General features: G+C 42.4%; 1 protein-coding gene across 2 annotated transcripts in view; it reads right to left on the minus strand.

The window, feature by feature from the left end:
- Positions 1 to 15,187, minus strand: part of ZPBP (zona pellucida binding protein) — a 53,065-nt gene that overhangs the window by 16,682 nt on the left and 21,196 nt on the right. Inside the window, exon 4 of one of the 2 annotated variants that reach the window (XM_073003878.2) lies at positions 13,329 to 13,478. The exons of the other annotated variant lie outside the window; for it this stretch is intronic. Within the exon in view, the coding sequence (XP_072859979.1) occupies positions 13,329 to 13,478 (150 nt within the window). The remainder of the gene's footprint in view (positions 1 to 13,328; positions 13,479 to 15,187) is intronic. 2 annotated transcript variants of the gene reach the window in all.

Raw genomic sequence — 15,187 nt, forward strand, 5'->3', positions numbered from 1 at the left:
CTATGTATATATTTTGGTGACCAAAGGTTAAATGTACTTGTTTATTAAACATACTTGGGTTGTATGAATAAAGGTAACTTGATGTATTGGAAATGGTAAATGTTTAAATGCCTAATTGATGTGTTTATCCTAGAGTAAGTATGGTATTGTATGTTATTGTATAACTGTTTTTGTATGTTTTGGATCCAGGTTGTTTTTTGGAGAAAAGCACTTTAGCTTTCCCCCTACAAAACAACTTATAAAGAGGGGAGGTGTTACATACAGCACTGATGTTACCTGTCTGTCATGGGTTGGAGGGAAAGTTCCATCCTATGGGGAGTGGAAGGCGGGACATCAGGAGGAGGGGCTGTACTGTATATATATGTGAAGCCTGTGTGGAGAAGAAGCAGAGAAGCTGGAGGAGAGCTGAGAGAAGAAGCTTGAGGGGGAGTCTGTGTGTCAGACAGGGTACTACTGTGTGTCAGTCAGTACCAACCTGATAGGTTCAGGTGTCTTTATGGGTAGCCAGAACTGATAGGTTCAGGGTCTGTGCTTTATCTAAAGGTGTTCTGTGTGAACCAAACTGGTGTATGTATGATTGAGACTAAGCCACGTTACTATATCTTATTCACTTGATCATTTTATTTTCCCTGTGTGTTATTTAAATAAACCTTGTTCTTTTATTTGGTTAAAAATCCATCCCTGGTCTGTGTGACTTCTTATAGGGAATGGTTGGTGGCAGCTTAGTGAAACTGTGGCATCCTCCAGTAGGTCTATCTTGCGGTGCCTATAAGATTTGCAACTAATTATTTTCAAGTTTCCCCCTGTAAATAATGAAAATAAAAATAATGTTTCATTCTTATCTATTTTTTTGATTGGTCAGCATCTCTATCCATCTAATTACCTCATGTCAGAATGCTTCTATTTGGGGGCAAGAAATCCACATCTGTTCCAAAGTTCCTTTTTGTCCACAGTTCCTCCAGCATTTATCCGATATATCTTTATTAATTCTATGTAACTTTGTAGGATATAAATACCACTGATGCACACTACCTTCAGAACCATTTCTTTCACATTTACTGATATATTCCTGTTCAGATTTCCTCGGGTATATTAATATTTAAATTTGTTTCCCACACTGTTTTAGGTCCTCCGCCTTTTCCATATTCTTTCTCAATACTACTTTTATATATTAGTGAGGTTAGTCCTTGTCTTGAGATGGGATATGTGGTTGAGATCTTGTACTGAAGATGGGTTATGTAGTAGTGAACAATGTAAGATGGATTCCATTTTGGTTCTCTGCATAGATGATTTCTGCAATGCTGACAAAGTGTTTTGCTAGTGGAAGGGTGAATGTTTTTCTGAAGGCCTGAGAAGAACATTCCAAGATAAGATGGATGGACTTTGTTGTGGAGTATTGCAGATGGCTAAACCCAAATACAGTGGGGTCTCGACTTACGAACTTAATTCGTATTGGAAGGCAGTTCTCAAGTCGAAAAGTTCTTAAGTCGAATCTGCATTTCCCATAGGAATGCATTGAAAACCATTTAATCCGTATCTGCTCTTTTCGTCCATAGAAACTAATGGGAAGCTGCTATTCCGCCTTCTGCCACTAGAGGGGGATAATTTTTTTCTTTTTTCCTTTTAACCTAAGATGACTTAGCTTTTTAAAAAAGGGGAAAAAATAGTTCGTAACTCGAATCTAAGTTCGTAAGTTGAGTCCATATATTCCTATGAGAGCGGTTCATAAGTCGAAACGTTCATATGTCGAGCCGTTCGTAAGTCGAGACCCCACTGTAACACCTGTTACCCATGGGAAAGGAATGGAGCAGGGAAGACAGAAGATAAAGAGGGACTGTTTACCAGACATCGTGCCGTGATTGGATGACACCGTGAGAAGTGGAAGATAAGGGATGTGCCAGCTAAGCTTGAAAAAGAAACTTTTGCCTATGGACATTGATTAGTGGAATATGGACACAGACTAGTATGACTTAGATCATTAGATTTTGGATGTGAATGAAGATGATTACTTAGAAAGATATGATTATTAGGTTTTTGTTGAGTAGGATGAGTAGGATTAATAGAATAGGATTTTTTACAGGATAATGATGGACATTGGACATTTATACTTTCTTGGACTATTTTCTTCATTATGCTTTTTCTTATGGGTTACCTTTTTGGATTAGAAGAAAGGCACCTGCCTTTTTGCCTTCCTGAACAGCTTTTACTTCTTTTCACGGATTTTTGGGACTTTTGCTATTTTTAGTGTTTTTATATTTTTCATGGATTCTTTACTTCACTACTGTGTTGCAATTAACCAGCAAAATGATCTTTTGCATGCTTATGCATAAACTGACTTTTTCTTTATGGAACTTTTCATTTTCTTTAATAAAACAATGATTATAAATATCAATTGGTCTCTTGAACAGTAAACTGTCCTAGGTCATCTGAGGGTATAGCCTTGGCCACTTTACTTAATGAGTCCTGACCTGTGGAGCATAGTATGTCTAAGGACTACAAAACCCACATGGTTATCTACCTGAAATATCCTAAGGTACAGTGATGTTCTTATTAGGGCAGACTTGTAAGAGGGTGTTTGTCACAGGCCTTGCTGAGATTCCAGGATTCACTCAGCACCCCAAGGGTGTGAAAACTCCTAATTACTCTCTGTCCGCCGACCAGGTATTCTCTAGGGGAACCTGGGTCGTGACATTCCTCTCTTTTTATTTTTATCTTTTTGGATACAATATTGTTCACATTCAGTTAATGTTCTTGTTACATTACAGTGGGGTCTTGACTCACAAGCTTAATCCGTATAGGAAGGCAGTTTGTAAGTCGAAAAGTTTGTAGGTCGAATCTGCATTTCCCATAGGAATGCACTGAAAACCATTTAATCCGTATCTGCTCTTTTCCGTCCATAGAAACTAATGGGGCGCTTTTTCCAGAATCTTTTCTCAGTATTTAATAGGGACAATTGGCTGTTTGTGGGGCTCTTCTCCACCCCTATAAGGTGCAATTAAAACCTCCCTGTACAAGAGGCCTTAGTTCACACAATACCCCTCTGGATGTTCAGGAAACAGTGGAATAGGATTTTCCTTAACTTTTTCAAAGCAGTCATTTATGGTGCTATCTTCTTTCTGTTCCTTAATAAAAGAGGAACTATTAGGATTTTTCATCAGCATCAAATCAGCAGTTTCCCTTGGTTCAAGATGTTCCCCTAAACCAGATCTTTCAACGAGTTTCAGTGGCTGGGAGTCCCATGTTTTCCTCAGCAGCTACAATCTGCCTCCCCTGAGAGTGGGTTACCATGCAAACACTTTGCACATACTTTGAGAAATCCAAACCAATCAGACAAGGAGCTGGAATTTCATCTGACACAGCTACTTTCCATATACCAAACCACCCATGGTAACTCAGTGTTAGCCATTGGCAATACTACAGAGTCCGAACTTATGCCTTTGAGGGTGACTTCCTGTTCCAACATGTTTTCTTTAGGAATTATGTCTGGGTGACAAATACAGTGGTGCCTCAACTTACGAACTTAATTGGTTCAGGAAGATGGGCGTAAGTCAAAATGGTCATAAGTCGAAGCACCATTTCCCATTGAATTGCACTGAAATGCAATCAATCCATTCCGGCCAAAGAAAACAATCACAAAAAAAATATCACTGCAAGACTCATTTGAAACGTGATTATAATTCCCTTCTGGTCGAAAGGGGGGGAAGTAAAGCAATCAAGCATACAAGACCCATTGGAAATGCACAGAGAGTTTGGAAATACCTAGAGAACAAAGGATGCAATTCCGAAATGCACAGAAAACAAAGGGACGAGGTCCAAAATGCACAGAGAACAAAGGGAGCAGTTCAGAAATATACAGAGAACAAAGGATGCAGTTTGGAAATGCACAGAAAACAAAGGGATCAGGTCCGAAATGCAAAGAGAACAAAGGAAAAAGCAAGGGAAACATGCAAGACCCATCGAAAATGGGGAACAAATCCCAAAAAGCAACCAACCCCCCCAAGACCCATCGGAAATGGGGGGGAACCAAAAAACTAACAACCCCCCCAAGACCCATCACAGCACAGAAACATAACCCCCCAGCCCAAAACCAGAACAGTTTTTAAAAAGCTGAAAGCAGCACCTTACCAGGCAGCCTTCTCCAATCGCACACTCTCTAACTGCTGGGGCCAAAGAACTATAAAGAAGCCGTCTCGTCACCACCTAGTTAGAAATTTGAATTTCCCGCCTTTTTTCCCTGCCTTTTTCTGTTTGTAAGTAGAAGCTCTGGTCGCAAGTAGAAGCAAAATTTTGCAGCCGGAGCTGGTCTTAACTTGAAATGGTTGTAAGTAGGGACATTTGTAAGTCAAGGCACCACTGTAGTTATTTGAGGACATGAGTCTCTAATTCCTAAATGCTTTTTACCAAAGATAAAAATCATTTCCCCAGAGCTTTCCATAAATCTTGATAACACTTGATTAAATAACTCTGCCCTCAGGAAGCTCTGGGTTCTCTGCCAATTCCATTTCCTTAGCAACAGTGCAGCTGTTAGAGGCCTCATCTGTCGATTGCTAAAGGCAAAATACTTTTTTTTGGCTGACTGAAATTTATATTCTTCTGAATTTGACATTGGGACAAAAATGCCCTTCTTTACCACAAGCATAACATTGCTTATTTGTCCTATGTTCAGAGTAAAGGGATTTATTAACTTTTCCGTCAAGTATTCTCAAAGACTTTCATGGCCAGGATCCGATAGTTGTTATGAGTTTTCCGGGTTGTTTAGCCATGTTCTTATTCTTCCTAACGTTTCACCAGTCTCTGTCGCCAGCATCTTCAGGGGACAGGCGTCAGAACTCTGTCTGTATTCTGTTGCATTTTGTTATAGTTGAGTATTTATTCCTGTGGGATCAGCTTTTGTGCTTTTCACAAGATTGGGCGATTATGGTGATCAGCACATTTTTTGTTTTTGTTGAGGGTGTATCATTGTGATAAGCGGGAGAGATGCACACAGAAGACCAGCTAACGACACCCATCAATCACAGTGACAGATTATCTCTCACCCTTATCACAACAATATACCCACAACAAAAACACGCTGATCACCATAATCACCCAATTTCCTGAAAATGACAAAAGCTGATCCCACAGCTATAAATACTAAACTATCGAACAATATGTAACAGAGAACAGAGTTTTGACTCCTGTCCTCTGAAGATTGTGTAGACATATAAAGCCCTAAATGGGTTGGGCACTGGTTACCTGAAGGACCACTTCTTTCCATATGAACCAGGCAGTTAAGATCTAGCCAGGGGGGCCCTTTGAAAGAGCTGTCCCTCAAGGAGGTAAGAGGGATGGCTTGTAGACAAAGGGCCTTTTTGGCAGTTGCCCCCAGACTATAGAACGCGATACCAATTGAGATTCGTCTGGCGCCAACACTGATGACAGGTCAAAACCTTCCTGTTCCAGAAGGCTTTTAATTGAAATAATATCAACTGTGGGCCCTGATGGCAATTTTTAGAGTATATATTTTAACTGTATTTTAATTGTTTTATCTTTTTTATTTTATTTTAATAAAAGCCACCCAGAGACCTTTGGGTAGAGTGGGTGTCATATAAGTTAAATTAATTACAGTGGTGCCTTGCAAGACAGGTGCTCCGTTTAACGACAAATCCACATTATGAGGTTTTTGCGTTTGAATGGGGGAATTTCGGTGCACGATGATCGGTTCCCTGTTTCGGAAACCGATTTTCGCTTCCCGACGATCAAAACAGCTGATTGTTGGGTTTTCAAAATGGCCACCGGGTGCTCAAAATGGCTCCCCGCTGTGTTTAGGAACCATTTTTCGCTGCACAGGCACCCAAAAATGGCGCCCCTATGGAGGATCTTCGCTGGACTGTGAGTTCTTAGCCGACTGGAACGCATTAACCAGGTTTTAATGCATTTCAATGGCTTTTTTATTTTCGCTTTATGATGTTTTCGTTCTACAGCGATTTCGCTGGAACAAATTAACATCGTAATGCGAGGCACCACTGTAATTAATTAATTAAAATGTCAGCCACAGAGACTGGCAAAACGTTAGGAAGAAAAACTTTAAGAACACAGCCAAACAGCCCAGAAAACCCACAACCATTTTCCCTCAGGGTTATCGGGTCTCAGTAGACTTTGCTCTGAGAATGAAGATCTGACTTTAAAATGGTTTTCCTTCACTTGAGTATGACTGAGGTCATTCCTACTGAAAGGGGACACTCTCCTCCTGTCATCCCAAACTTTTCTATCAAGTTTTACTTCAGAATCGAGGCTCTCTGGTCCCACTAATAAAATCAGCATATTCGGACGCCTATTGCACATTTTTAGGATCCTTGTCCTTGACAAGATAATGCAACTCCACTGGTCAAATTGAATAAAATTGTTCTAATCCAAACACATTTCTCATTTGGTCTAAGGAGGTGACATGTTCTTGTTCTAGCTACTTATTAAGATACTGAGTTAACCTTGCCACAAGTTGAGCAAAAGACTCGTAAGGTTTCTTTGAAATAGATCGAAATTTTCTCCTGAGATGCTCTGATTTAATCCCAAATTGGGCATACATCATCTTTCTGTAAGCCTCAAAATCTCTAGCTTGTTCAAGAGGCATCTGTGAATAGATCTCAGATAAAACTCCCCGTATCTGTGACCTTAAAATTAACATACTCTCATCATTTTTAACTCCAAAGTCCCAACAAGCTCTCTCAAAGGAAAGCAGGAAAGATTCAGAACAATCTCCATTCCTATATTGGGGAAATTTCTTTAGATTGATATTTGAGGGATTTCCCCTGTCCTCAAACAGGAAGTCCCATCATTAACTGTGTGTACTAAAATACACTGTACTAAAATTGTTAAAATATTAAGATTACAACCTGAGGTTCAAATCTCCACTCAGCCACAAAGCACAGCGGATGACTGGGATCAGCATTCCCACCTAACAAGGTTGTTTGCAAGGATGAAGATGAGGGAATCTATGTTGAACTCCTTGGAGAAAAAGAGTAGGATATAAATACAATATTTTACCGGGTTTTTAAAAGAGAGAAAAACAACAGCAGTGATTAAAATTGTCCCACCAAGTAAAAAAAAAAGGTTCTACCGGCAAAGCAGTTCATTATCAAAAAGCAATTTGAACTGCAGACAGCAGAGGGGATCTCCTGGCCATGACAGGAGAATTTTTAATGAAAATGAGGAAAAGCCAAGTATGGATAACAGCAGGTTGCTGTGGTAATGGTTGTTCTTTGAATGGTCACCTTTGAATTCACATTACTGGTTTTCTGTGCCTAAGCAGAATAAATCAGAACATTTCAGAGCAGAGAACGTTTTGGTGGTAGCTCCACCCAACCCCCACACCACACACATACCGTGCCCTTCAATTCTGGTTCACCCAAAAAGAAAACAACAGAAAACAATAACATATTTTAACATCCAACAAGTGGAGAGAACATTAGGAAGCAAGCAAGTATAAGGACACAATGTCACTTTATCTGCATGGAAATTCAAGTAAAGAGGATAAGAGCAGAGGACAGTAATTCCAAAGCTCTTTGTGCAGAGGTGATGGCAACAAGGGAGATAGTCTTCCAAGAGATGTAACATATTGCCATGGGCTCAAGAAGAGACTTTGTTAACTGGGAAAAACAATAACAAAGATCTGATAAATAACAAGTGTAATTTGCTTAAAGGATCCATAAAAAGAGTTTGATGGTATGAAGAAACAGCTTGACTAGCCAGGATTGCTGCAGGATAAGCTTTGATCAAGGAGGAGTATCTCTTCTATTGTCAGGTGAGAAGGAACTCTAGTACTTGAATAACAGCACAAGTAATGGGGTAAAATCCTTAGGATTCCAGAATAGATGGCTTTTGAGTAGCCTTGAGCACCAAAGCAGAAGCTGGAGAGAGGGCAATACACTCTCCCGGCTGTGAACCACAAGGAAGGAAGATCCAGGTGCCTCGCTCGGCCTCACTGTTGGGTGATAAGATCAGGCTGGGGGGGCAGATGTACTTAGAGATTAGTAGGAAAATGGTGAACCACAGCTATTATAGTCACTGTGGAATGATGCAGATGGCTTGACAGTGGTCCAACTGAAGACAGGTAACCAACCACCTTTAGTATGTGAGGGTACAGTGGGTTACTTATAGATGAGACTGAAGACCCATGGTACCATAAAGGTATCCTATTGACCCCATCTGAACAAACTGTGTTGTATCTCCAACAACCAGTTTTTCTGTTCCTTATTTGGGTTTCAAATTCATCAGGAATGTTGCTTGAATTGTATTTCAGCATTACAATTTTTTTAGTGTTCTATCTGAGCTTTACTCTAATCTTGTAATGTTTGAGGGAGTAACAGTATATCCTCTCTGCCAAAACAAGACCAGGAGTAGATTGTGGTACTGAACAAGAACTGTTAACATCCAATATTTTAGATCAAAGCTGAAAAAGAATACTAAAATAAATGTAGCCCCAAAATATAAATCAAACATTCCTGATTAACCCACATAAGGAACAGATTTGCATTACAGCAGCCTTTTTCTTTAAAATATCAAAAATGCTCGGAATTGAATTATGTTCAGTTTGGAGCGGGGGAAGTGAGAAGAATTTGATAAAGAAAAGAAAAATACAAGAATTTTCGGCAGCTGCCACCAGACTATGGAACACCATCCCAAGTTAGATTCATCTGGCACTGACACTGATGACATTTTGGCACCAAGTCAAAACCTTCCTGTTCCAGAAGGCTTTTAATTGAAATACAGTGGTGCCTCGCTTACCGATTTTAATTGGTTCCACAAAAAACATCGCTATGGGAAAACATCGCTAAGTGAAACGCATTTTCCCATAAAGATGCATTGAAAACCAGATAATCCGTTCCAATAGGAACGGATTATCCGGTTTTCTCCCCCACCAGCGCTTTGGGAGAAGCCTCCCGGTGTGGGGGGGGGAAGATCGGATTGGTTCCTGCCTTCGTTCCCCACCACCCGGCTTCTCCCAAAGGACTGGCCCGATGGTCCTTGCAGCAGCGGAGGAGGTGCCCGGTGGGGGAAAAATGTCAGATTGGCTCCTGCCTTCTCCCCCACCGGGCACCTCCTCCGCTGCTGCAAGCACCATCGGGACAGCCCTTTGGGAGCAGCCGTGTGGTGGGGAACGAAGGCAGGAACTGATCCGATCTCCCCCCCCCCCACCGGGAGGCTTCTCTGACAGCTGCGCCCGATGGTGGGGGGAAAATAACGGATCGGCTCCTGCCTCCTGGGGCTTGCCTCTCCTCCGGGCTCCCACCCACCCCAGTCCCTGATGTCTGGAGGGGAGCACAGCTGGGGCTTGCCTCTCCTCTGGGATTCCCCCCACCTCAGTCCCCGATCCAGGAAGGGAGTGTGGCGGGGGCTTGCTCTCCCTCCCTTCTTCCCCCCACCCCAGTCCCCGATCCTGGGAAGGGAGAGCAGCCGGGGCTTGTTCTCCCTCCCTTCTTCCCCCCACCTCAGTCCCCGATTGGATCTGAGCCGCGGCAGCTACTCCAGCCATGGCCAGACTGGCCATGGCTGGGGTTGCCGCCGCTACTCGGATCCAAGCCGTGAGGGGAGGGTGGGGGGTCCGGATGCCTTTCAGGCATCCCGGGCTTGGATCCCACCCGCCGCCGGTTACCCAGCCATGGGTAACCAGCGGCGGGTGGGATCGAGGCCGGGATGCCTGAAAGGGATCCGGATCCCCTCACTCTCCCCACCCTCCCCCGCGGCTTGGATCCAAGCCGCGGCAGCTACTCCAGCCATGGACGGACTCTAGGGAGTCCGTCCATGGCTGGGGTTGCCGCCGTGGCTCAGATCCAAGCTGCGGGGGGAGGGTGGGGGGGTCTGGATGCCTTTCAGGCATCCCGGGATTGGATCCCACCCGCCGCCGGTTACCCAGCCATGGGTAACCGGCGGCAGGTGGGAACGAGGCCGGGATGCCTGAAAGGGATCCGGATCCCCTCACTCTCCCCACCCTCCCCTCGCGGCTTGGATCCGAGCCGCAGCGGCTACCCGAGCCGCGGGGGTAGGGTGGGAGAGTGGGGGGATCCGGATGCTCGGAAGGACCCTTCGGAAGGGTCCTTCCGAGGCTACCGCCGGCATTTTCCCCCAGCTGAGCGGCGGGGCTCAGCTCGGGGAAAATGCCCCCTCCAAAGGGGAATCCCTTCGGTAGCCTCAGAAGGACCCTTCGGAAGGGTCATTCCAAGGCTACCGCCAGCATTTTCCCCCAGCTGAGTGGCCGCAAAGCGATTTTTCCCCATAGGCTCTTCGTAATGCGATCGCAAAAGCGATGGCATTGCGAATTCGTCGTTAAACGGGGCACTTGTTATACGAGGCACCACTGTAATATCAACTGTGGGTCCGGATGGCAATTTTTAGAGTACACATTTTAATTATATTTTAATTGTTTTATGTTTTTATTGTATTTTAATTGTTGTAAGCCGCCCAGAGACCTTTGGGTAGAGTGGGTGGCATATAAGTTAAATAAATAAATAAATAAATAAATAAATAAATAAATAAATAACATTTTATTTTATCACAACAGTAGCATAGTTGTATTATATCAAGGTTTATCTAAGACATAATATCAGATGGATGAAGAATAACCTGTCTGAATCTGAGATTCATCAATCCAATAATATTCCTTATTTGCTTCCTTCCTTACTCTCCTGATCTGACAATCATGACTTACTTAAACCACAGCTTCCTCTTCCTCCCAGGAAACTGATCAATAAATTGGGATTACACCACATTTAAAAAGCTCTTGACTTCATGACTGTGATACAATAATCTCTAATACAGTGGTGCCTCGACTTACAACTGTCTTGACTTGCAACCAATCCGAGTTACAACCAGCTCCAGTCGCAACATTTCCTTTGACTTGCAACCAATGCTTTGAGACACAACTGGAAAAAAGGCCTCTTTTCCCCATTGTTCCCTCCCTCCTTTCCTGTCCTTTTTTAATCCTAGAGGTCATTTTAGGTTAAAAAAAGAGTCTTCCCGTAGTGGTAGTGGACCGATTAAGCACTTTTGCATTAGTTCCTATGAGAACTAATGCTATGAGATACAACCAACGCCTTGAGATACAACCAAAAAACGGATGGAACGGGTTAATCGTTTTTCAAAGTATTCCTATGGGAAATGTTGCTTTGAGTTACAACCAACGTGAGTTACAACCATCATCCAGAACAAATTAAGTTCGCAACTCAAGGCACCACTATAGATTCTCTGTACAATATATAAATTTGAAAGAAAAAGTTTTAAATATGTTTCACAGATGACATTATACACTTGTAAAATTAACAAAAATGGTATCAGAGCAATTCATGTTGGAAGTGTTCTCAGCAACCAGGAACTTTTTTTCATATGTGGTGGACTTGCAACAAAGCAAAAAAAATTTTGGAGACAGATAAAAGATATTTCACAAGAAATTATACATCAAGAAATGACTTTTAAACCAGAAATGTTTTTTGTTGAAAATAATTACAATAAATTGTTGATTAAAAAATTAAATATATGTTGCTGCACATATTCACAGCTGCAAGGCTGATCTGGGCCCAGAGGTGGAAAATGCAGAAAATTCCAAAGAAAGAGGAATTACTTAAAAAATTATTAGATATTGCAGAAATGGATAGCCTATCAGAGACACTACATGAGAACCCGAGAATATATATAATTAGGTTTTTAAAAGCCCAGTTTTAAAGTCTCACTGCAGTATAACAAAAATGAATGGAAATAGTTTATCTGTTTGTTATCAAGCATGACAAAACTGCATCAACATTCTGTTCCAAATCTTAAACCAGGATAATGAAATACTTGTTTCATCCTTCTATTTTCCCACTTATTTTTAGAAAAAACATAAATATTAACAATTAGTTTAAATTTCCTGATTGAAAAAATTAGATAAAATTTGTCTTGGGTTACATGCATTCCCTACTAGTGAGATTTAAATATTTGCCAGTGTATAAGATGACTGGGCGTATAAGACGACCCCCCAACATTTCCACTCAACATACAGAGTGAACGGCTCTGCTGCTGCGCTGGCGGAGGCTGCCCAGGGCTCTGCCCGGGCCTGCCCTGGAAGTTCATGGGCGATGAGGCCTGAGGAGGGTGAGAAGGGGAAGCGGCTCTCCATCGGTGGGTGGGTGGGCAGGCAGCTGGCTCAGCGGCAAGGAGGAGGAGAAGCGGTTGGGCGGGTGGCGGCAGCAGAGGAGGAGGAGGGGAAGCAGCTGTCCAGTGGCTAGCTCTGGTTGCTCAGGCATGTCCGGCTCTGCTTCCCTCCCTCCGTCCGGACTGACCGGCTGCCTGCCTTCCTCCCCGACCGGCGCGGCCCCACGTCACTCACTCAACAGCGGTGGCTCCTTCCTGGCCCGACTGAAGTGCACCCAGTGTATAAGACAACTTCCCTATGGCGGATTGCCCGGCTGCGGCCCTACCTCAACATGGGGGCGCTCACTACCTTGGTGCATGCGCTCGTAATCTCAAGATTAGACCACTGTAACGCGATCTACGTGGGACTGCCTTTGAAGCTGATGTGGAAACTTCAGGTGGTGCAGAAGGCGGTGGCCAGACTCCTTACCGGAGTGAGAAAATACCAACACATTTCTCCAACTCTGCCCGCACTGCATTGGCTGCCCATTCATTTCCACGTCGACTTCAAAGTCTTAATGCTTACTTACAAGGCCCTAAACGGTTTAGGACCTCGATATTTGGTGGAACGCCTGCTTCCACCAAGGTTTACCTGGATCACCCGTGCGAGTCAGGTGAGGCTGAGGATCCTGACGCCAAGAGAGCCCCAGAAGAAGACACAAAACCGGGCCTTCTCGGCGGTGGCTCCTCTCCTCTGGAACAACCTCCCTCTGGAGATTTGCACGGCCCCTACAATGGGTATCTTTAAAACCCCATTAAAAACTTGGTTGTAAATCCAGGCCTTCCCTCCAGCTAATTCCTGATTTCTTTTCCCATTTTTCCTCTATATTCTTTTTTATTATATTATAATTGTTATTGAATGATTATATACATTCTTGTGTTTTATTGTTTTATTCTGTATTGGAAGCCGCCTAGAGTGGTCTGGTAGTCCAGATAGGCGGGGTATCAATCAATCAATCAATCAATCAATCAATCAATCAATCAATCAATCAATCAATCAATCAATCAATCAAATAAATAAATAAATAAATAAATAAATAAATAAATAAATAAATAAATAACACTGAACCTGATCCAATTTTAAGGTGTCTAAGTGTGAACTGGACTTTCCTTCTAATTTCAATAAATCAATAAATATTAAAAAGTATAAAAGATTTGTAGTACAAAAAGGCAGTTCTATCACTTACCATAAATAATATATTTAATTAAATAGCTTTTTTCATCTTGTTCTGCAATTGGCTTAAATACAAGGGAACATGTGTAGACTCCACTCATTTGATATTTGAAGTGTCGGAATACAAGCGTTCCCGTTGCCGTCATTTTTACAGTTTGATTTTCTATATAAACAAATACAATAAAATTAATTTTATAAATCAGAAATTATGAAAACTATTTCAGCTTCCAAATAAAGTAGCTTAAAATGTTAGCCATTTGATTTTGATCCTAAAAGGCAACCTCAGACTCCCATCCTATGGCTCTGCAGATGGATACCTAAACCACTGAATTAGCCAGCAAATCTGTGAGCAAAATCCTGTTGGCAAAAAGCCATGTCATGGGGCCAGATGATATCATCATTCAGTGTCGATAATATTCAAATTCAATGTAACTGAAAGCTTTCTATCCCTGTTTCAGGTCCCTAGTATGGACAAAATGATACATTAAATCTTCTGGGTTACCAAGTAAAGATTATGTGCACCAGCAAGCAGCTCATGCATATTTCTGGGTATTAAACTCAGATATTCTAAATAAACTACATCCACAAAATGAACCATCAACACAATAAGGCCAATATGAAGCCCTCTCTAATCTTTGCAGTTTCATTATGTACATTAAGGACATTGCTAAAACTCTCCAAATGAAATCAATTGCAGCATTCAGACATTGGTTATTCAACATAGTAAGTCGCACAAGAGTATACCCAATGAATCAGTAGGGATTTGGTGGATCAACTCCTCTGTACATTCTACTGATTCAAATGGAACACACTTCAGTTGCAACTTAGTTTAGCACAATGTTGTTTAGTCATTAAGTTGTGTCCAACTCTTTGTGACCCCATGAACCAGAGCATGCCAGGCCCTCCTGTCTTCCACTGCCTCCCGGAGTTTGGTCAAATTCATGTGGGTAGCTTCGATGACTCTGTCCAACCATCTCGTCCTCTGTTGTCCCCTTCTCCTCTTGCCTTCATACTTTCCCAACACAATGGTCTTTTCCAGGGAGTCTTCTCTTCTCATCAGATGGCCAAAGAATTGGAGCCTCAGCTTCAGGATCTGTCCTTCCAGTGAGCACTCAGGGTTGATTTCCTTTAAAATGGATAAGTTTGTTCTCTTTGCAGTCCAGGGGACTCTCAAGAGTCTCCTTCAGTACCATAATTCAAAAGCACCGATTTTTTGGAGGTCAGCCTTCTATGTGGTCCAGCTCTCACTTCCATACATCGCTACTGGAAAAACCATAGCTTTGACGATGTGGACCTTTGTTGGCAAGGTGATGTTTCTGCTTTTTAAGATGCTGTTTAGGTTTGTCATCGCTTTCCTCCCAAGAAGCAGGCGTCTTTTAATTTCATGGCTGCTGTCACTATCTGAAGTGATCATGGAGCCCAAGAAGGTAAACTCTGTCACTGCCTCATATCTTCCCCTTCTATTTGCCAGGAGGTGATGGAACCAGTGTCCATGATCTTAGTTTTTTTTTGATGTTGTGCTTCAGACCATTTTTGCGCTCTCTTTTTTCACTCTCATTAAGAGGTTCTTTAAGTCCTCCTCACTTTCTGCCATCAGAGTGGTATCATCTGCATATCTGAGGTGGTTGATATTTCTTCCGGAAATCTTAATTACGGCTTGGGATTCATCCACTCCGGCCTTTCGCATGATGTATTCTGCATATAACTTAAATAAGCAGGGAGACAATATACAGCCTTGTCGTACTCCTTTCCCAATTTTGAACCAATCAGTTGTTCCATATCCAGTTCTAACTGTTGCTTCCTGTACCATATATAGATTTCTCAGGAGATAGATAAGGTAGTCAGGCACGCCCATTTCTTTAAGGACTTGCC

This window comes from Pogona vitticeps, chromosome 6, assembly GCF_051106095.1.
Source record: "Pogona vitticeps strain Pit_001003342236 chromosome 6, PviZW2.1, whole genome shotgun sequence".
Lineage (NCBI taxonomy): Eukaryota > Metazoa > Chordata > Lepidosauria > Squamata > Agamidae > Pogona > Pogona vitticeps.